This window comes from Artemia franciscana, chromosome 5, assembly GCF_032884065.1.
Source record: "Artemia franciscana chromosome 5, ASM3288406v1, whole genome shotgun sequence".
NCBI lineage: Eukaryota > Metazoa > Arthropoda > Branchiopoda > Anostraca > Artemiidae > Artemia > Artemia franciscana.
In genome coordinates this window covers 7,732,550-7,756,251 of record NC_088867.1, presented here as the reverse complement: position 1 = coordinate 7,756,251, position 23,702 = coordinate 7,732,550, and the positions used below count along the sequence as shown (strand labels likewise).

Below are 23,702 nucleotides of genomic sequence, written 5' to 3'. Positions count from 1 at the left end.
CAAACCTGACTTTCTCAAACTTTCTGAAGAGATGCAAGCACATTGTCCGCATTAATAAATATTTATTAAGCATGAAATTTTTTTTAGTGTACTAATTATCCAGTGTAATAAAAGTTACATAATGTGTAAAAGCAGGTCTGCCTCTCGTTTTTTTTTAAATATAATTGTTTTAATATTCATAACTGGCTCTTCGACTAATACATTTGCCCACCACTGCCTTAGACTCCTAACTTCTAAAGGATTGCTGGTAATTTACTGTAAACAATGATTTTTTGTATTTTTCGTTTAAACTTAAAACATGAAAAAATTAGTACACAAAATTTTAATCACAAGTAACAATATGAACGTTTTGTGTTTTATAAGTGTTTCATGTTCTAAACATTGCTGATTCGTTTAATAGCTTTTGCCTTTCAAATTCTCGTATTTTTTCCCTTTTTATATTATTTTATTTCAAACGTAGTGTTAAATTTTCAACTGTTTTCTTTCGCTTTTCGTCTCTAAAAAAGTTTTTAAAGTGAAAAAACAAAACTTAAAAGTTTCTGCATGTCAGAAGGGTTGCCTCCTCTTTAAATAGAAAGTTTCTTCTGTGCTTTAAAAAAGATTCTTATTCCAATAACAATGACCCTTGAGTTTCAGATGTCGTTTTTAAACATTGGAACGAAAAATTCCAACTTCTATTTAAAGAGTGAGGGATTTAGGAGGGGTAACCCCCTCACATATGGAATAATTTTTTCTGATGCTACTCCTTACTTTCATTTAAAAAATTGTTTTAGTTTCATTTGTGATTTTTCTCAAATCTGACCGGGAAATCTCCTTCCCCCTCTTCATGGATATTTCCTCCCAGAAAAGTTTCATACGCTTCCCAATAAAAAATACCACATGTGAACCATGCGGAAGCTCAGAAACTTACAGCCCTTCAACCAGGGGTGGCTGGAGGTTATGTCATCAAAAAGTATAGAAATTGGACATTTCAGTTATACTGAACAAAATGGCTATCTCAAAATTTAGTGGAAAAAGGGGCATGTTAGGGGAGCTAGTTGCCCTCCAATCTTCTTGTCATTTTAAAAGGACACTAAAGCTTTTAATTTCAGTTTGCGTGAGCCCTCTTCCGATCTTCTGGTATCTTTGGGTTGATAAGGTAACGCCTAAAAAAAAATAAGACGAACAAACCAAACAAACAAATTAACTTGCATTCGTGATCTTTTTTCTTGTAAAAAAGGGCAAAATTAAATATTTTTGTAGATAGGAGCCAGAAACCTCCGCAATAGGGCTCTCTAACATACTGAATCTGCTAGCAAGAATTTCATTAAAATATTTAAAATTTTTAAATATCAGGCTAATTTCCTCAAGCTCGTAGCTTTCCATGATTAATATTAAACTTAATGAGTTTATTTATTTGGATTTATCATAAAAAGCCAATTCTTTTGATGTATTAGTCATCATTAAAATTCCTATTAAACGGAAATTAAAGAACTTTTTCCGCTTGAAATCCATAGTACTATTACTACTAAAAATTCACTGGAGCACCAAGCCGTCTAAGGACAACACAGCTACGCACAATCCTCCTCCAGCCCAATCTAATCAAAGCCTCTGTCTGCAAACCCCGCAAAAAGTTCCGATAATCCAAAAATATATCCTTACGGCAATATTCCACCTCATTCGGGGACTACCTGATTGCTTAGCCCTAGATGGTTAGCTGGTAAGGGCGATCTTTGGCAATATGTCATCTTTTACCGCAGAATATTTCCTAGCCATCTCAATATTTCTATTGAAAGCGGAATTGAACCACGTTTACCGTAGGGCCTACCTCCGAAGGCCGGTCTTTACGTTTCGAGCTTGAACCGTATTTTCGGCCGGCTATGTTTACAAGCTAGTGAAGATGGTTTATCTCTTTCTACTTGAAAATATGTTTCAGATTAAATTTACATTTGATGCCTAATCGTCTGTGAAGTTTGGCTCCGTAATGCTCTGTAAAGTTTAGCTCCCCTTTAGTTTGGTACATTTGAAATTCCAACAATTTTGATGCTACATTTCATAGCTCCAAATCATCTTTTCATTAAACACAAAGGAGGACTAGAAAATAGCTTCCAAAGTAAAATTATCCCTAATTTACAAAGTTTTAACTTGAAAATTGCGACTGCACTAATAGCCCATGGCACAAAGAGGTTATATTGTTCCTAAGATATCTTCTCAGTTAATTGGTGGAGTGATTGAATCAACTGGTGCTCCAAACTTGGGACAATAAATTTCTAGGGAAGTCCAAAGGCTTAGTCTATTCATATAAAACAAAATTTTAAGCTATTTCATTTTAATGTACTTTCCTAATAGTTTTTTACTTCGTGATCCTTCCAGATGCATCAGTTCTCGATTTTTTGGGGGTGAACAAAAAAAATTCGGAATCAAGGGGACAATTTAATTGTCTTTTCGTTTTATAAAAACACCAAAAAAGATATTTCTTAATGAAAATACAAGTAAAAAATATTTTTCAATATCTAAGGGCAGATTTAGAGGGGCAATTAACCTCTTCAGACCCTATGCCCCTAACTGGTATTCCTGTGTTTTGTCTAGCTTCTTTTGTCTAGGAAACTAAAAATAAATATTGCAAAGAAGCACGTACGATTTTTTCTATGAATTTCAAAAAATTATAAATTTTTGAAATTTTGGAGTTCTTTTTGAAATTTCATTAAATTTGAATTTTTAAAGAGCCCTACGCACTATCATCCAATATTTAGTTGTAGATAAGGGACTGGAGAATGTTACGTGCTGACTTTTTCTTCAAGCTCTCAGAAGAGCTACTACCGCCAGTTAACTCTATTTTAATTGGTGTTAAATAAATAAAAACTAGTTTTTTGAACTGCAAGTAAGAAGCGACATTAAAACTTAAGACGAACAGAAATGATTCCGCATATGAAAGGGGTTGTCCCCTCCACAACGTCCCTCTCTTTACGCTAAAGCTTTTTATTGTTTTAAAAGTAGAACTGTGACAAAGAGTCTTTAGCGTAAAGAGGAGGAAGTTGAGGAGGGGATAACCCCTTTCATATACGGAATAATATCTTTTCGTTTAAAGTTTTAATGTCGCTCCTTACTTGCAGTTAAAAAAAACTTTATTTTTATGTAATTTCTGAACGTTTTTAAATTAATGCATGTTTTGATTTTGGCTCACTGCACATGAATAATTAAAACAAAATTTGCATATCTTTTTTTTTCGGCTACATATCGTTCTCTTAGTTTTGATCGGACGATTTTGAGAAAAAAGGGATGGGGGAGGAGGCCTAGTTGCCCTCCATTTTTTGAATACTTAAAGGGGCAACTAAAACTTTTAATTTTTTACGAACGTCCTTGTTATTAAAAAATATACATAACTTACGAATTAATGTACGTAAAGAACTTCTATATCTGTGTATTCTTATAACAAAGGGGGTTTGCCCCCTTGTTCATACCTCGCTCTTTACATTAAAGCATAAATGTTGTCCTAATTCTGTAAGAATGATCTCAAAATCACAAAAGTCGTAGAATAAATAGTTGAAATTACTAAAAGTACTTTAGCGTAAAGAGCGAGGTATTTAGGAGGAGATGAGCCCCTCATATGCGTAATAATTTCTGTTCTTTTTAAGTTTTAATGCTGCTCCTTACTTCCAGTTGAAAAAATTTTTTCATTTTTATTTTTTCATTTTTTTAAATAATGCCACAAAATCCTGTACCCCCTTCATGGAATTCGTTTTCCCCCATGACAAATTCCTCTAAGGAAAGACCCGTTCACGTAGCTCCTTCCCCTCAACCCCCAAACCGAAAAAATCACCCTGAAAATTTCTGTACACTTCCAAATAACCATTACTGTATGTAAACACTGGTCAAAGTTTATAACTTGCAGCCCCTCTCCCGGGGACTGTGTGTGTGTGGGGGGGGGGGGGTAAGTCGTCCCCCAAAAAATACCTGTTATGTTTTTTTACTATGCTCAACAAAATTGTTATCTCAAAGTTTTGATCCGTTGACTTTGGGAAAAAATGAGGGTGGGAGGGGGCCTAGTTGCCCTTAAATTTTTTTCGTCCCTTAAAAAGGGCACTATAACTTTTAATTTCTGTTAGAATCAGCCCTCTTTTGAAATTCTAGGACCTCTAGGTCGTTACGGTCACCCCTGGGGAAAAGAAAAGAAAAACAAACAAAAAACAAATAAACGCGCACCCGTGATCGGTCTTCTGGCAAAAAATACGAAGTTTCACATTTTTGTAGATAGGAGCTTGAAATTTCTACCGTTGGGTTCTCTGATACACCAAATGCGATGGTGTGATTTCTGTTAAGATTCTATGACATTTAGGGGGTGTTTCCCCCTATTTTAAAAAATAAGGCAAATTTTCTGGTTTTGAAATAGTTCAAAACCAGCAACTAACCTCATTTAATATCTTAACCGTAGCGATGTTGTTCTCATACATGACACTAACCACTTTAATGTATGTATTAAATATAAAAAAACAAGTTTTTTTAACTTAAAGTAAGGAGCGACATTAAAACTTAAAACAAACAGAAATTATTTCGTATGCGAAAGGGGCTGCTTCCTCATCAACGCCCCGCTCTTTACGTTAAAGTTTGACTCTTCCTCTCAACTCTTCTTTTTATTAAATAAAAAAAAACTAATTTTTTTAGCTGAAAGTAAGGAGCGACATTAAAACTTAAAACGAACAGAAATTACTCCGTATATGAAATGGGTTGTCCCCTCCGCAATCCCTCGCTCTTTACGCTAAAGTTTGACTCTTTACCACAATTCTACTTTTTAAAACAATTAAAAGCTTTAGCGTAAAGAGCGAGGGATTGCGGAGGGGACAACCCATTTCATATACGGAGTAATTTCTGTTCGTTTTAAGTTTTAATGTCGCTCCTTACTTTCAGCTAAAAAAATTAGTTTTTTTTTATTTAATTTCTGAACGTTTTTGAATTAATGCATGTTTGGTTTTGGCTCTCCTCACATAAATTATTAAAATGAAATTTGTATATTAATTCTTTTTTTTGGCTAAATGGCTTTCTCTTAGTTTCGATCAGACGATTTTGAGAAATAAGGGGTGGAGAAGGAGGTCTAGTTCCCCTCCAATTTTTCGGTTACTTAAGAATGCAACTAGAACTTTTAATTTTTAACGAATGTTTTTATTAGTAAAAAATATACGTAACTTAAGAATTAACTTACGTAACAAACTTTCATAATCTTATATTTTTATTATGTATACGAGGGGGTTTTTACCCTCGTTAATACCTCGCTCTTTACACTAAATCGTAAGTTTTGTCCCAATTCTTTAAGAATGACCCCTGAATCAGAAAGGCCGTAGAATAAATAGTTGAAATTACTCAAAATACTTTAGCATAAAGAGCGAGGTATTTATCTCCTCCTAAATACCTCGCTATTTATGCTAAAGTATTTTTAGAACCCCTCATATAAGTAATAACCTCTGTTCTTTTTAAGTTTCAATGCTACCCCTTCCTTTCATTTGAAAAAAACGTTTTCATATTTATTTTTCATTGTTTTCTTTTAGTAATGCTAGAAAATCCTGCGCCCTTTTCATTGAATTTTTCTTCCCCAATGAAAGATTCCTCCAAGGAAAGATCCTCCAACATAGCCTCCTCCCCTCAGCCCCACCCCCAAACAAAATAAAATCCCCCTGAAAACGTCTGTACACTTCCCAATAACCATTACTATATGTAAACACTGGTCAAAGTTTGTAACTTGCAGCCCCTCCCCCAGGGATTGTGGGGGAGTAAGTTATCCCCAAAGACATAGTTATTATGGTTTTCGACTATGTTGAACAAAATGGCTATCTCAAAATTTTGATTCGTTGACTTTGGGAAACAAATGAGCGTGGGAGGGGGCCTAGATGCCCTCCAATTTTTTTGGTCACTTAAAAAGGGCACTAGAACTTTTCATTTCCGTTAGAATGAGCTCTCTTGCGACATTCTAGGACCACTTGGTCGATACGACGACCCCTGGGGAAAAGAAAAAAAAAAAAACAAACAAACAAATAAACACGCACCCGTGATTTGTCTTCTGGCAAAAAATACAAAATTCCACATTTTTGTAGATAGGAGCTTGAAACTTCTACAGTAGGGTTCTCTGATACGCTGAATCTGATAGTGTCATTTTCGTTAAGATTCTACGACTTTTAAGGGGTGTTTCCCCCTATTTTCCTTAATAAGGCAAATTTTCTCAGGCTTGTAACTTTTGATGGGTAAAACTAAACTTGATGAAACTTATATATTTAAAATCAGCATGAAAATTCGATTCTTTTGATGTAGCTATTGATATCAAAATTCAATTTCTTAGAGTTTTGGTTACTATTGAGCCGGGTCGCTCCTTACTACAGTTCGTTACCACGAACTGTTTGAAAACAGTAAAGAACTTAAGCGTAAATAGCGGGGCCTTGATGAGGAAGCAGCCCCTTTCATATACGAAGTAATTTCTGTTCATTTTAAGTTTTAATGTCGCTCCTTACTTTCAGTTAAAAAAAAACTTTGGGCAACTGAGGGCAACTAGTTGCCCTCCGATTTTTTTGTTACTAAAAAGGCAACTAGAACTTTTAATTTTTTACGAATGTTTTTATTATCAAAAGATATACGTAACTTATAAATTAGCTTACGTAACGAACTTTTGTATTCTCATGTTTTTATTACATATGTGAGGGGTTCACCCCCACGTCAGTACCTCTGAATCACAAAAGCCGTAGAATAAATAGTTGAAATTACTAAAAATACTTTAGCGTAAAGAGCGAGGTATTAGGACACTTAAAAAGGGCACTAGAACTTTTCATTTCTGTTATAGTGAGCCCTCTCGTAACATTCTAGGACTACTGGGTCGATACGATCACCCCTGGGAAAAACAAACAAACAAACAAATAAATAAACATGCATCGGTGATCTGCCTTCTGGCAAAAAAATACAAAATTCCACATTTTTGTAGATAGCAGCTTGAAGCTTCTACAATAGGTTTCTCTGATACGCTGAATCTGAAGGTGTGATTTTCGTTAAGATTATATGACTTTTAGGGGGTGTTTCCCCCTATTTTCTAAAATAAGGCAAATTTTCTTAGGCTCGTAACTTTTGATGGGTAAGACTAAACTTGATGAAACTTATACATTTAAAACCAGCATAAAAATGCGATTCTTTTGATGTAGCTATTGATATAAAAAATCCATGTTTTAGAGTTTTGGTTACTATTGAGCCAGGTCGCTCCTTACTACAGTTCGTTACCACGAACTGTTTGATTAAATAAAAAGAATAAGTTTACTAAACTGAAAGTAAGGAGCAACATTAAAACTTAAAACAAACAGAAATTATTACGTATATGAGGGGGTTTGCCCCTTCGTCGGTACCTCCCTCTTTACGTTAAAATATTCTTAGCATTTAAAAAAAAATGTCTTATTGTTCTAATTAAACGGCCCTTATGCTTCAGAAGTCATTATTAAAGAACTGGGACAAGATTCAAACTTTAGCGTAAAGAGCGAGGTGTTGAGAAAATTTCTCTCCAGAAATTCTTGGAATTCTTCTAGCTGAATACCAAAGAATTGGATCACACTTCAACTCTGCTAAATCTAAGATTGTTCTTTTTATTTGGAAAATGGTTAAAAATGTTCCCGGTGTAGCTATAGGACAATGGTTCCATGTGTAGCTCTTGGGAATAGATCTGCCCAACCTGTTGACCACCTCATTTATTTTGGCCTCCCCGTAGGCTCCTCCATCTGCACACATACACATAACTCTCCTTGATCATCTTAAACGCCCAATTTCAGCAGCTTAGGCTTCTATTGTTTCATGCAAACTTCGCCTCAACAGGATGCTTCTAGCTAGCCACGGCACTATAATAACACGGCACTTCCTCAAAAACTGTACACTACTCAATTTTGAGAACTGCTAAAAAAGCTTATCAGCATAAAATAAGATCCCTGTTGTTCCGATTTGCTAAATATCCCACCTCTATGGTATGGCAACTCACAAACTGTTGCTAAAAATCTTAGTTGGTAGACGAATTGCAAAACATTATCGCAAAACTGAACATCGGCAAAATGAGTGGGTGCAAGTAATAAAGCTGTGATTATGATAAGTATTCAAATATTTGAATAAGTGTTAAATTAAAATAATTAGGTGATTGTGTTTAATGCGTGTTTTAATTGCAGTTTTTTTGGTTTATTTACATAAGAATATATGATAGTGTATGCGTGGATTTTCTTTTGCTTCATTTGATTTTGTTTTTATTTTGTCCCTAATTTTGCTTTGTTTGGTTCTTGGTCTTCTTTTTTGCTTGTTTTATTTATATTCTGGCTTTCTTATTTGATTTTATTGGTTATTTGTCTCGCACTAGGCTATAATTTGTCATGGTCGTTTCTTTTATTCCATCTTATGCTTTGTTCTTTTTAAGTTTTTGTTGACCGGTTGTCAATTAAATAAATAAATAAGCTGTCCAAAGTTTATATACAAGGTTGGTTAATGGTTAATGGAAACTCTTAGAAAATGTTGGGGGATGTCAAACAAAACCAAAGCACACAATATGCAGGAGGGTTGTCAAAAGGAATCAATAGCAATATCTAAGGATTGGCTAAGGATATTAATTTGAAATTTTAAGGGCATGTTGAAAGGGTTACTGAAAAAGGAACAAAGGGCAACCACCCCAACCCTCCTGATCTTATAGATGCATCCTTTAATACTGATAGAGATCTTAACGACCTTAAAAAGGAACAGAAATTACTACGAATAAGAATTTAGCAACAGCCCCCTTCTCCCTAACTGTAAAAGTCTTAAGCCTACCACGTCACTAGCACTTCACTGAACATGAATTATATTACAAACATTTTCTTTTGTACTTACAACTTGTAAAATAAAATTAAACTTACAACAGAATGTAAAAAAAATATATCAAATATTCAGTTTAATTCTAGTAGCTCTTTCCAAGAACTATCCAAGACACATAAAGTTTTCAGTAAAAACCAAAAGACGCAGCAGGCCTTAGAATTTTATAGTTAGGAGAGGGGAAAGGGTGATTTTGTACAACTCTTGTTTGTATTGATTTTTGTATGTTTTAGGCTTGATTTGAATATTCAGTTAAAGTTTTATTCGTTTTAAGATTTATCTGTTTATTTATATTAGTACCTGTTGTATGTGTGTTTGCTATTTGTGTTTATTTAATATTTAAAACTTATTTTAGGTTTCATCTATTCTTCTTTAATTGTAATTTCTGGTCATTTCGAGTTTCAACTATTATAGAAATTTATTTCTGCTCTTGACTTACTTGACTTAATGCTCCTGCCGAAATGTTTCTAGCGTCGACAGTGATGCTACATGGTGCCCCCATTTAGACCGTTCTATTTCAAGGATGTGGACGTCCTCCTGAATATTTGCCATGGCTAAGAAGGCACCTGTCGTGTCCTTCCATCTGGCTGGGGGACGACCTCTTGGGCGTTTCCCGCCGTGCAGCACGGGATCAAAGTCAAAAATCGTTCGTGCGGGAGTGTCGGGGGGCATGCGAAGGAGATGTCCGTACCAGCGTAGTGTTCGTTGGGCGAGTTGGACTGAGAAGGGTGTTTGAGCAGTTAACGCCAAGACCGCTGTACTACTGGTTCGGCGCTGTACCGCTGAACCAGGAGGTTCGCGTTGCTAACAAAATCATGCCAGCTTAGTCCTTCAATGCGGCGAAGATGTTTTGTTTGGGCTATATTTACGGTGCTAAGCACAGACTGAGTGGCTGGCCAGGTTTCGGCTCCGTAAAGAAGCACGGACCCCATCAAAGCATTGTATATGTGGATCTTGGTCCTACGGTTGATAGATGGTTTCTTCCAAAGGGCACTTAGTCTTCCCACTACTGCTGGGGCTTTGGCAATTCGGTGCATTAGATCTTTGAGGATTGATCCGTCATTTGAGAGGATAGAGCCAAGGTATGTAAATTCCTCAACAATCTCAGCTAGTTTGTCACCGACCATTAGGACTGGCGGGGGACGCGGTGAGTTACGGGGTTCAACAAACATCACTTTTGTCTTCTGCCAATTAATCGACAGCCCTATCTTTAGGGCTTCATCAGCAAGGATCTGTAGGGCTTCTGTTTGCTTCGACGGAATCAGAGACAAGAGTAAGGTCATCGGCATAGTCAGCGTCTGAAAGTACTCTATCGCCGTAACACAACCCAAACTGGAGGTGATTTATGGTCCGAGTCATAATGTAGTCGATGACACAATTACATAGCTCTGGAGCAGCAGCACAGCCATGAATGACTCCAGTATTGATTTCAAAAGATGAGCTGCGTCTGCCATTGACTTGCACGCAGCTCTCAGTCCCTTCGTGGAGCCACTCGAAAAGGTTGCAGTACTTCGCTGGTAGTTCCGTTGTTTTCAGTATGAGCCAGAATGATGGCCGATCGACAGAATCAAAAGTAGCCTTGAAACCCACAAAGGCAACATATGCTTTTTGATGAAATTCTCGAGTCTTTTCTATCAGCTGCCGCATTGTGAATATTTTCTCCACGGTGGACCTTCCTGGCATGATGCCAGCCTGTTGGATTCTTCGTTGACTTCTGAGGAAAGTGGTACAGCGGTCCAGGACTTAATTTCTGCTCGACTTAAGTTTAATATGGCCCTTTCCTTTCCTTTAAAATCTTCGTTTTCGGAAAGATTTTTGTTATTAATAATAAGAAATAACTACTTTCAAATGTCACTAAAAAAAAAAAATTAAAACTAATCGCAACAACTAACAGCCCTGACACCATAGAAGCAAGCATTTGAAAAAAATAATTTCTTTGATCTATGCAAAAGATTTTCAATGGCCAAAATACAATATAGGTTTAGAAATGTCTTCCCAGTTTATGTTCAAACAGAGATCGTTGGTGATTTCTGACCTATAAAAGTAATTCACTTTGATTTTCATAAAGAATTCCCGTTTTTTTATATCCTGATATCATAACAAGGAATGAAAAGACTGCAAATGAAAACAGAATTAGGAACTCTTTTCAAAGGTCACGATCAAAAGCGATGTGAAAGAATTACGAGGATAAAAAGGTTGCAATCAGAAACAAAAAAGACTTTTGACAGTTCTTAATAACTACCGTCTTTTCTAACAGCTTAGCCTGCAATCGCTGTTGTAAAAAGGGATCAGAATATGTTTCATACCAGTTTGTGGCAATAACAAATGATAGAAAGCTTAATTGCAAGTAGGGATGGATCTGCGTGTCTGAACGGAGCTATCTCATTATGCGGCAATTTTTCTTATAAAATCAATGTTCCAGTAAAAGAATATTTGTTAGTGTCTATTCTTCGCGACATTATAAGAATTTGGGTACTTGTATGATATGCGCCCTACCTAATGTTTTTTTATTATGTTTCTCTGAAACTCAATCTTAATGAAATATACCAAAGTATGATAAAAATGTAAAATTTAGAAACAAATTTGGGTTATATATTTTCACATTAGGGGAGGGGGAGGGGTTAAATTATAGCGGGTCTGCATGCCTGATGTGTTAGGTACGATTATTCTACATATTATATAGTAAGAGGGGTTTTCTAATTGTACACTGTCCAAATATTTTACCCCACCCCCACCCTTAATATGCAAATATATAGTCCAAATTATACATTTTCCATCTATTCTGTCACTTCTTTTTGTCTTGTCTCATGCTAAGCTGAAATAATCTAACGAAAAAAACCGGTTCTATAATGCGTCAACGAAGGAACAACTTGAGCAGCAGGGCGTTTATCATACAATTACCAAAATTTTGTTTTAACCATTTAGCACAGGCAAAAGATTATCCTTTGAATCAGCCAAAAGTTGCAAAAGAAAAAAAATAGCCACTGGGTTGCGAAAAGAATAAGAACAGTAGGATAAATATATTATTTAAATATCATTTAACGCCCATTATGATAATGGAAGGAAACATGAAATTCTGATTAATAGGAACTTTACACATATGAATGAATGAATGAATGAACTTTATTACCCGTAAAGTATAAAAAACACAAAGTACGGAGTATTATAAATAAATAAACAAAAACAAATACGATAAACAGCGAAGAAATACAAAATTCAAACTAACAAAAGACAATATGGATTAATCAACCAGTATCAATATGGAAAAAAGGCTGCAGAGGGTCATAAACGTGAATAAAGTTGACAGTCTTTTTACATAAATCATCACTGGAAGACCGAATCCGAGAAGGCACATCTACTAAACCAAATCGAGCAATTATTTTTTTGTTTCGGTGCCATCTAGGAAGCCGGAGGAGGAATTTGCAATATCTGAAATAAGCCGTACGTAGAGTATGTCGATCTTTCTTACGAAACAGATGAGCCATGCCTGATAAAAACAAAAGCACAGGGGCGCAATAAGCGTTATAAATCATGCACAAACCGTTGCGGTTGTAACGGCTTTTGTTTGGGGATATTTTTCCGTAAGCGACGCGTAGGTTTTTCACGGCTTGATTCACTAGGGATGAACAGGTAGCGGAAAGTGTTGGGCCGAAACACAGACCAAGCCAACTAACTAAAGAAGAACATGGTAGAACTGCAGTCCCAGTAACTGGGACTAATATGTAACTAATATGTTAAATGAAAGTTTGTGTTATAAAAGCATTTTCCTGTAGTTATGTTTAGGCTGTAGGCTAGGGCAAAATCGATTCAAATGCTTAATCAGGTTCATTCCAGATGCGACTGATTCATGAAGAGTCTTCTCATTATTTTGTATTCTCTCTTAATTTCCTCTTGAAAATCAGCAATTCCATACAAAACATCGACGGAAAATGCTGAGTAAACGAAAATAATGTTGTTTTGACTTTAGGATTAAATCTTGAAAAATTATCGATGAAAGTTTTTGCAAAAAGTGCTGGTTATATTTATGTATAGCCTATGGTTTCCTTACTTCGCTGTATAAGCATTTATGAAACACTAAGAGATAAGTACTCTACCAGACACATAAACATAAGGGGGGAGGGTTAAATTTGTCTTAACGGCCAAAAACCAGACATAGTCTATAAGAACAGCGAAGGACAAAACATCATGCTGTGATTGGCGCAAGATTCCTTTTCGGACTATTATACTATAAAATCAAAACTCTTACTTCGTAGTATCCGAAAATTATCTATTTATTAGGTTTTTAGAGGTGTTTCCAGTTTAGCAAACGTAAACCGTTGAGACATTTTAGCTGACACATGTTAATAGTAAAATATATGAAACTCGAAAAGAAAAGAAAAAAAAACTTACTTTTATATATACCAATAACCATAGGCTAATAATATATAGTTACTCGGTGCAAACTGAAAGATACTGATTTAATGAATACCAAAAAATAATGCAGAATCTTAACGATCTGATTGTACGTCACGTTTCAGGGGTTTCAGTTTGCTTGAGTTTCTTAGAGAAATAAAATTGTATTCTAAAATTTATTGATTTCCTAGTCGGTGATAGACTATCGAGAGCTTCATAAATTGATCACTAGTGGAAGTTACAGATAAAATTTCAATTCACCGAAATAAGAGTGATTATTATTGTAATTTTTTAGCCAAAATGCAGCTATGAAAGTTTAACTTCTCAAAGGGCCTTATCCAGAGGGGGTTACCCAGCTTAACCCCCTCCCCTCCAAAAAACAAATTCATATAAAATAAAAAAAAGTGGATGAATGACATCAACAGTTCTATTTTTATTGTCATATGACGCTTACAGATGATAAAATTTATAAGAAGCATGTAGATTTGAACAATAGTTTTTAAATGAGCCATTAAACATCTCTCTACGGTGGTGTGGTAGCCTGATAGTCCTGCTGACGTTGCCGTAGCCTGCTGGCGAGCAGATGATTCATGAATTTGCTTACTAGGCTGAGAGGGGGAGCATACGGAAGGGGTGATTGTAAATCTACAGTTAAGAGTTTATACCATAAGTATTACAATGATGCCTCCTCTATGCTTTCAAGCTTTTGCAATTGAGAAATGGCACCAAAGTGCTGTTTTAATGCCAAATTCGATTTACTGATGCAAAAATTGATAAAAGCATGAATATATGAACAATAGCTTTTAAATAAGCCATTAAATATCTCTCTACAATGTTCCCGTAGCCTGCTAGCCCCAGCTTTGCCACGTGAGATATGGCACTGAAATTGTCATTTTTAGTGCCATGTAGCACTCGCAGATAATGAATAACACGTAGCTGTGAGCATTATATTTTATATGAACTTTTAAACATCGGTCTACGATGTTTTCTATCCCCATCCTCTTGAGAAATGGCACAAGAAGTGCCATTTTTAGTGTCATGTGGCACTTGTAGATGGTTGCACCTAGATATGAGCAATAGCCTTTAAATGAGTCATCAAACATCTCTCTCTATGATGCTCTGGTAACCTGCTAGCCCTGGTAGGAAGAAAAAGTAGACAAATCAATGCTACCTATGCTAAAACTTAATTTTCTTTATAGTTCAAGATGGGCGACTGTAATTTTACTGTACAATGTTTTTTACCATGCTAATCCCAATGGTGAACTTTTTGTTTCGATCTGATGCCTTTTTCGAGGGGTTTCAGGCAGGGGCTTTCATTGGGGGAGGGGGTAATAGGAGATCCACATCTAGATATTTAATGGACATGAGCTATCCTTTATGGGAAACCAGTGGTGGTTATGGCCACTTAATTTTACTTATACTTACAGTAAATATTAAGTATTTTATATACGTATTACAGTAAGTAAGTAACTTACTGTCAACAACGATCTCTACTCTATTTTCATTCAATTTTAAAAAACAGGTTTTTTTAACAAAAGTAAAGAGCGAAAATATGTCTAAAGCAGAGTAAAAAAAACAGACGTTATAGTGATTAATGAGCAAAAAATTAATAGAAACAACTTGATAAAAATGAAACCAATGATGAACTTATAATTTACACAAAAATAAAACTAATATTCAACTAAAACTCAAAATGAACAGAAATTACTAGACAAAATGAACGAAGAAGTTGCCTTCCAAGCGCAAAACTACACAAATCACCATCAGTAAGCAAATGGAACTCATAACGAATAAAAATTACAATAAATAACCGAATCATAGTCAAAACGAGCAAAAATTCACATAAGTAGGGCTCCCCCATGCCTTCTCAAAACCTGAACACAATCTGCACTTTACTGAAAACAAATGAATGGATTGTCAGTTTAATATATATATATATATATATATATATATATATATATATATATATATATATATATATATATATATATATATATATATATGTATATATATATATGTATATATATATATATATATATATATATATATATATATATATATATATATATAATATATATATATATATATATATATATATATATATATATATAGGCTACTGATATATGTTCCTTAAATTTTTAATAGTTTTCTATTTTTTAAGTTAAAAAAATGATTATATTTTAAGTGTATTATACAATAAAAGACCAACTCGAATTCAAAACGAGCAAAAATTAAAGAAAGAAAAAGATCAAAAATGAGGTTATTAAAGGCCAAATGGAAATAATGAAGAAAACACGGAAAACAAATATTTCGAGAGAACAACCGCCTCTCTTCTTCAGCGCGAACAAAATAATATGATCAAAGAAAAAACAAAAACCAAAAAACAAGCGCGGAAAATACAACAAAACCAATTGTAAAAAGCTCCAAAAAACTCAAAAAGATTCAATAAAAGACCAAAAATTAAAACAATTAAAATGAAATACCTAACAAACAATAAAGCGAGTTATTCACCAGTATCTGCGATTTGCACGAAATCAAAACAAATATGAACTGCCATCGACGGATACTAACGAACAACTGAGAAATAAAAGAAAAAATTTCATTCACTCAAACAAACGAAGCAGCAAGTGAATAAATTGGAGAGCTTGGTCACCTTATGTTTCTTCAGTATTTTCATTTGGCCTTTAAAAACCCCAGTTTTAGTCGTTTTCTTTCTTTATGTAATGGTAGGCCAATGTGGTTTAAGAAATTATCTTTGAGCAAAAATTAACACGAGTAGGGCTTACAACCCACATGCCTTCTCAAGACCAGAGCAGAATTTGCGCTTTACTGAAAACAAAATACATTTAAAATGTTGTCACTTTGCTTTTACTTGTTTAAAATGTTTTTACCATGTATATGAAGGGGCAAGTCTTCCCCTTGCACTCCAATTACAGCGTGAGTGACATTCACGCTTTACTGAAAGCATAGATTTTAAGCAATTTCAATGCAACTGTGAGCAAATGGATTTTTTGCCAAATAAAACTCAAGGTTGCATCCAGAGTAAAGTTCTTACCTAACTTAAGCTGACCCCCCGCTCTCCATCGCCTAAAGATTAAATTCTATTCTTAAAAAAGATACAAAAATGCAAATAAACTAATATTGATGCGTTTTGTAAATTTATTTGTACCTCTCCCCTCGAACAAAACAAACTAATCAAAACAAAGTTCGAAAAAATCTAGAAAATCTTAACAATTTTTGGCAGCATTGTGGTAGAAACCTTTTATTAATTAAAAGTTACCAGGTATGCCAATCGGATGGGAAAAATTGATCCATAGAATTTAGAAGGATCTTCCCTTTGTAACCTTGTTAAGGGAAGAAAATCTAGAAAAATTACACAAAATTTGTTTTGTGTAAATCAGGAAGGGAAGGAATACATTTCCCAAAGGGGGTGGGCTGAATATTAAAACTGATAACAATAGATAAAGAGTATGGGCTAATATAGCTTGTTTGTGAGCATAAAATTTATAAATTGTTAAAAAAAATGCTTATATTGTTTGGAATCACTTTATCCTACTTGCAGCAGACATCTCGTGCAGCATGCTGATCTCGTGCAGAGACAATGGCACATAAGTATCACCGGCATTACGTGAAATACAACTAATAACAGCAATCATCTTCAGCAAATTTATATCAGTTCTTTTTTTAGGAGCTGTTTAAAAGAAATATTTTGAAAAGCGAAAATGGTGGGAATTTAGCATGATATCAAAGAGTTCGTGGTAACAAACTTTAGTAAGGAGCTACCTGGCTCAATAGTAAGCAAAACTCTAAAAAAAAGAAATTTTGATACCAGTAGCTAGATCAAAAGAATTGCATTTTAATGCTGATTTTAAATAATATATAAGTTTCATCAAGTTTAGTCTTACCCATCGAAAGTTACAAGCCTGAGAAAATTTGCCTTATTTAAGAATATAGGGGAAAACACCCTCTAAAAGTCATAGAATCTTTAAGGAAATCACACCATCAGATTCAGCGTATCAGAATGTCCTACTGTATAAGTTTCAAGTTCCTATCTATTAAAATGTGGAATTTGTATTTTTTGCCAGAAGACAGATCACGGATGCGTGTTTATTTATTTGTTTGTTTTTTTTTTGTTTTTTTTTCAGGGGTGATCGTATCGACCAAGTGGTCCTAAAATGTCGTGAGAGGGCTCATTCTAACGGAAATTAAAAGTTTTAGGGCATGTTTTAATTGACCGAAAAATTGGAGGGTACCTAGGCTCCCTCCCACGCCCATCTTTCCCCGAAGTTACCGGATCAAAATTTTGAGATAGCCATTCTATTCAGCTTAGTCCAAAACCTAATAACTATGTCTTTGGGGACGACAGTCCCCGGGGAAGGGGCTGCAAGTTACATACTTCGACCATTGTTTACATATAGCAATGGTTATTATGAAGTGTACAGACGCTTTCAGGGGGATTTTTTTGCGTTAGGGTTGGGGGCTGGTCAGGGATGTGGGTTTAAGTGGGAGGATCTTTCCATGGAGGAATATATCATGAGGGAAGAGAATTTCCATGAAGGGGGCGCAGGATTGTCTAGGATTATTTAAAAAAAAAAAACAATGAGAAAATGGATAAATAAAATTTTTTTCAATTGGCAGCAATGACCAGCATTAAAACTTAAAACGAACAGAAAATATTACGTATATAAGGAAGTTCGTCTCCTCCACAATACCTCGCTCTTTACGCTAAATTATTTTTAGTAATTTCAACTATTTATTCAACGGCCTTTGTGATTCAGGGGTCATTCTGAAAGATTTAAAAAAAAATCAAGCTTTAGTGTAAAGAGCGAGGTATTGAAGAGGGGGCGAACCATTTCAAATACGTATTAAAAATGCACAAATATAGAAGTACGTTACGTAAGTTAATTCGTAAGTTACGTATGTTTATTACTAACAAAAACGTTCATAAAAAAAAATAAAAAATCTAGTTGCATTTTTAAGCAACCAAAAATTAGAGGACAATTAGGCCTCCTCCCTTACCCCTTTTTTATCAAAATTGTCTGATCAAAACTACGAGAAAGCCATTTAGAAAAAAAGAAATTAATATACAAATTTCAGTTTAATTATTCACGTGCGGTGAGCCAAAATCAAAACATGTATTAATTCAAAAACTTTCAGAAATTAAATAAAAAAAAATTTTTTTACTGTAACTAAGGAGCGATATTAAAAAAAATGAACAGAAATTATTCCGTATATGAAAGGGGTTGTCCACTCCTCAACGCCTCACTCTTTGCGCTAAAGTTTTTTTTGTTGTTTTAAAAAGTAAAACAAAAGAGTTGTAGAGTTGTGACAAAGAGTCAAACTTTGGCGTAAAGAGCTCTCACGACATTTTAGGACCACTAGGTCGATACGATCACCCCTGGGAAAAACACGTAATTAGGAACATGGATAGGAAAAAACACGTCACATTTTTGTAAATAGGAGCTTGAAGCTTTTACAATAGGGCATTCTGATACGCTGAATCTTATGATGTGATTTCCGTTAAGATTCTATGACTTTTAGGGGGTATTTCCCCCTATATTCTAAAATAAGGCAAATTTTCTCAGGCTCGTAACTTTTAATGTGTAAGACTAAACTTGATGAAACTTCCATATTTAAAATTAGCATTAAAATTTGATTCTTTTCATGTAACTATTGGTACCGAAATTCTGTTTTTTAGAGTTTTGGTCACTGTTGAGCCGGATCGCTCCTTACTACAGTTCTTTACTACGAACTGTTTGAAAACAATTTGACTTGAGCAAACGTGGCGAAACAGGAAGTATAGTACATTTTCGCAATTTTGCTATAAACTAGGCTCATCTATTTACTTGATGATAAGGTTTTAAAGGCGGTATATTTGTGGAAGTATTGATGTAGAACACATAAGGACTCCTGTTTTTCGTTTTTTTTATATTAAGAACGATGATGGATTAATTAAAAATAATTATCTGCTAAAGTAAAAATTGAAGTTGAAACTTAAAATAAGCAACAGTTTTAAAGGTACTTAATTTTTTGTATCCAAATTATTGAGGGGACAAAATACTCCCCAGTCCCTTCTCCCCTCTATTAAGTATAAAGCATTTTCTCTAATATTCCTAGCTGCGTTCCTAATTTTATTCCCTAAGACATCATCACTGGCTTCACTTACTATTCTCTTAAAATTAGGGCCGTAGCTGTCAAAAGAAATTAAAACAAACAAATTTAGTAAATTAAAAAGATCAATAAAAGCATAAAAAGGAGGAGAAAGGTGAGCATATACAAATAAGAAGCAGTAAATTAGTTGGATTTTTTGTTAATTAATTCTGTATTGCAAGGTACAAAAGTTTTTTCACGTCCTGAAGTCAAGTAGCGAATAAGATACGAACAGGATGAAGGTTAGCCCAGGATGGACAAGGTTTGGGTAGGAGTATATTTTGTTTGAAATATTCTCCGTGTGAGAGTTTTGCATTGTATTTTTGAAAACAAAGGGACAACCTAACTCTCCTCCACTCTAGTCTTTCTAATATTACTTTTTAAAAGAAAAAAGTATGGAACTTCACCTTCTTTCAAAATTAATTGCAAGGCTTTTTTGGATAGATTTAATTTTATCAGATTCTTCCCACGAAATGTCAGAGTGCTAAACAGGACGAATATATTCGAGATGTGGATGGAAGAAGGAGGTATAAATCCTTAAAGATTGGGTAGGGGATACAAAATCTATTTAGTAGCTTAAGAAAGAAGGACGCATTCATTTGTGGACTATATTATTAATATTAAAATCCTCCTTTAAATTAGAAGAAATTATTCCACCAAGTAATTTCAAGGAGGATGCAGACATTTCAGGATGGATATGACAGACCAAAAGGGGGTGAGGATTTGAGGAAGTAAATTAGCATTATCATGGATTTGGATGCATGTGAAATTCAAAGGTATCAAGTTCAAGGTCTTTGAGGATGCTCATAGGGTTACTTATTAAACTTCTATGGCAAGTTTCAACGACCGTAAGGTCATCAACGAATTTCCATCTGCTGAAAAATCCTTAACGAGACTGTTGATCGTAACTGCAAAAAAGAGGGGACTAGGAGAGAACATTTGGGTACTTTAGGGTAAATAGCAAGGATTTAGAATAATAACTACCTGTGATTTATTTGATAAGAAAGAGGCAACTAATTTCACCATGAAAAAGTTCATATTAAATTCAGTGACAAGCTTCTGAACTAAAACTTTATTATTAACAAACCAATGGAAATTAAATTAAGTCGAATATTAGGCTTTTCGATGATTCCCAACATAGAGTTGATAAGATAGAACAGGTATTGGGAAGCAGAGGTGGATTTCAGGTTTACGAATTGCCTCATACTTACTTGTACTTACTTATACTTGGGCCACGTTCGAGCCTTGTCAGGCCCATTGTGGCATCCAGAATTCACGGACAAGCGCCCCTCCATCTATTCTTTTTCAAGTGCAACTGGCTCGATCAACTGAATCCATTTTCTATTCCAGCGATGCCCATGCTTCTTGAAACCTCCTATTGGCTCGAGGTCGGCTCTAACTGTCGATAACCATGTCTTTTTCTGTCCTCCTGGCTTCTTCTTTCAGTATGTAAGGGGTTGGATTTCAAGCACTGTTTGCTGAACGAGTCATCCGGTCGGTGCAGTGTATGCCCCAACCACTGTAGTCGTCTCGCTTTGACAACATCTGAGACAAGTGTTATATCACCACGTCTTCTTGTGATGAAATAATGAGAGACGCGGTCAGAGAGACGCAGGCCAAGAATACAGCACAGACGCTTGCGGTGGAAGGCGTTCAGGTCATTAGCTTCCCCAGCTCTGAAGGGCCACGTTTTGCAACCATAAAGAAGTACAGAGAGGACCAACACGTTATATATCTGGAGCTTTGTTCGAAGGGAGATTTCATTTCGTAACTAGATTCACTTAAGAAGCTGAATGAAGGCTGCCCAGGCGGTGGAGATGCGGCTTTGTATTTTGTTTAGAACTTCACTCTTGGGATTTATTAGGGAGCCTAGATATTTGAAATCCTGGACCTCCTCGATTGGGACGCAATTTAATGTGATCGGAGTTTCATCTGGCCCAGAGGTGCGCATTGATTTTGTTTTCGATTGGCTGATCTTTAGTCCGGTAGCAAGGGATCTAGCAGCAATTTCGTCCAGCATGAGCTGTGCTTCTGTTACAGACTCATCCAAGATATCTACATCATCGGCGTGATTAAGGTCTGTTATTGATAGTGTTGGACTGATTGTCAAACATTAGACCAATATGCTTGTTTGTTTGCCTTAGCAGATTTTTGACAATCTTTGCGGAGTGCTTTGAAAGAAGCAGAGTGTCTATCGGTCATTTGTTTCTTCCTTAAAGAGAGCTCTATTGTCTTCTGTGAAATCCACTTTTTGGGGTTTTTGTCCCTTACTCCGAGAATTTCTGTAGCTGCCTCTTTCACTTGATTTCCACTTGTTCCATCAACTTCTTCCAGCACTTTTCTATACTGAGCGATGGGTTAGAAATTCCTTGCTTGGCCATGGCTCTTGTCTCGGTCTCAGAAATTGCTTAATTGGTCTTAAATTCTCGGTCATTATCTTGCAACGCCGTAAAACAGTTTGAGAGTTCGAGCATAAAGGTCTCTTTAATTTCAGGGACTTTGAGTTTCTCTATGTCTAGGATGCGTCTAGGTGTAGATATTTTTTTTAAGTGAGTCTAAATCTTACTTTTGTTTTTAGTAAAAAATGGTCGGATCCACTTTTTGATCCAGTGTCCGCCCCTCTGTGTGCTCTTGAGTCTTCAATCATTGACTTCCAGCGACTAGAAACGAGTAAGTAGTCAATTTGGGGTTGGACTAGACCATTTCGGGATCTCCAAGTGTGAGTGTGGCACGATTTGTATTGAAACCATGTATTAGCTACACTGAGATTATTCAGTATAGACAACATGAGAAGTCTAACTCTGCTAATACATTGGTCGCCAAAACCGTGGTTGCGAATGGCCCATTCAGAACTTTTTAGTCTCGTGCCAATCCTGGCATTGAAGTCACAACCGATTACGAGGATGTCCTTGCGAGGAATTTTATTCAGAGTCAGTTGGAGGTCGGCAGAGAATTTGTCTTTCAAGTGGTCAGGCGCATCACGAATAGGAGCATATAGAGATAGGATGGTCAGGTTATCGCTCTGACCTTTTAAACGGACCATCAAAATTCTTTCAGACACTGCTTCATAGTCCATGAGTCCCGATGGGACCTTGGGTATCAGGATTATTCCTACTCTTACGAGGCCAGATCCATCCATTGGGCCAGAATTGAACAGAATGGCCTTTTACCTTAAGGGGCTATTAGTTCAATTGTTTTTCGTCCATTCAATCTTGTCTCTGAAACACAGATTATGTCAAGGTTATATAGATAAAATTCTTCTGTTACGAAGGCTTGCGTTAGTGAATATTTGATGGAACAGAGGTTCCAGCAGCTGATATTCAGGCCTTGTCTCCTTGATAAAATGGTAGCTAGCTCACTTTTTGACGAGGTTGCCAGCCTTGACGCATCGCTTAAAGCCAGGAATGCAGTAGCCAAATTCACTCTCATATTAGACCTATTCGACATAATTCTGATTGTTTCTTGGGTATGATTAACCGCAGGGGCTTCAGTCCTACGTGTCACCCCGAGTACTTTGGCCGTCACTTTACTTCGCATGAATCTAGGTGACGTTTACACCCTCTCACCGCTATGAGGTGTGCTGGCGGTTTTGCTCTGCTGCCTAGGGACGGAAGGGAAAGCATCCTTGCTTGCGACGCCACCACCACCGTGGTAATTTACAAGCTTAGCTTCCACCTTTGCTCCTACCTAGAATCAGCAAAGCCTTCAGGAGAGTTTCGATGAAGTAGGAATGAGGGAGAAAAGACAAACACCTTCGAAACCCAGATTTCCGTCTTTCTTTTTTGAGGGGCTTATGAAAACCTGAGTAATTCCTAACGTAGTACCAAAAGGCTTTGGACGATGATAAAGAGGAGCCTGTTATAATTATTGACGATAGTTGATAATGTAGTGCCAAAAAGCTTTGGACGGTGAAAACGAGGAGCCTGTTAGAGTTTTTTGGTGGTAATTCCTAACGTATTACCAGAAGGCTTTGGACGATGAAAAAGAGGAGCCTGTTAGTATTATTGACGATAGTTGATAACGTAGTGCCAGAAAGCTTTCGACGATGAAAACGAGGAGCCTCTTAGAGTTATTGGCAGTAATTAATAACGAAGTACCAGAAGGCTTTGGACGATGAAAACGAGGAGCCTGTTAGGGCTATTGGCGGTAACTTTTTCAGATAGGTTTAAATTAAGCTGTTCGGGCGCTCTGCCCAGCTAGTTTTTAACCTCAGAATACCAATTTTTGGTATTCTATTACACAATTCTTCAACCTTGTTTTTATAATAGTCTCGGGCAGATTTACAAAAAAAAATTAGCATTTTTCTTAGTGCTTTAGCTTCATCCAATATCCCATTTCTG

The 23,702-nt window shown here is 35.8% G+C and overlaps 2 protein-coding genes across 2 annotated transcripts; both read right to left on the bottom strand.

Annotated features, from left to right (window-relative positions):
* Positions 1-10,041: 10,041 nt before the first annotated feature.
* Positions 10,042-10,503, bottom strand: LOC136026828 (uncharacterized). Its single transcript, XM_065703530.1, has one exon. It carries the CDS (start codon positions 10,501-10,503, stop codon positions 10,042-10,044), a length of 462 nt encoding a protein of 153 aa, XP_065559602.1.
* Positions 10,504-21,907: 11,404 nt separating this feature from the next.
* On the bottom strand, positions 21,908-22,501 carry LOC136026826 (craniofacial development protein 2-like). Its single transcript, XM_065703529.1, has one exon. The coding sequence runs from the start codon at positions 22,499-22,501 to the stop codon at positions 21,908-21,910; it is 594 nt and encodes a 197-aa protein (XP_065559601.1).
* Between the last annotated feature and the right edge of the window lie 1,201 nt (positions 22,502-23,702).

Bases quoted from the DNA above. Each gene is read 5' to 3' on its own strand.
- LOC136026828 (XM_065703530.1), bottom strand. From the start codon at position 10,503: ATGCCAGGAAGGTCCACCGTGGAGAAAATATTCACAATGCGGCAGCTG.
- LOC136026826 (XM_065703529.1), bottom strand. From the start codon at position 22,501: ATGGATGGATCTGGCCTCGTAAGAGTAGGAATAATCCTGATACCCAAG.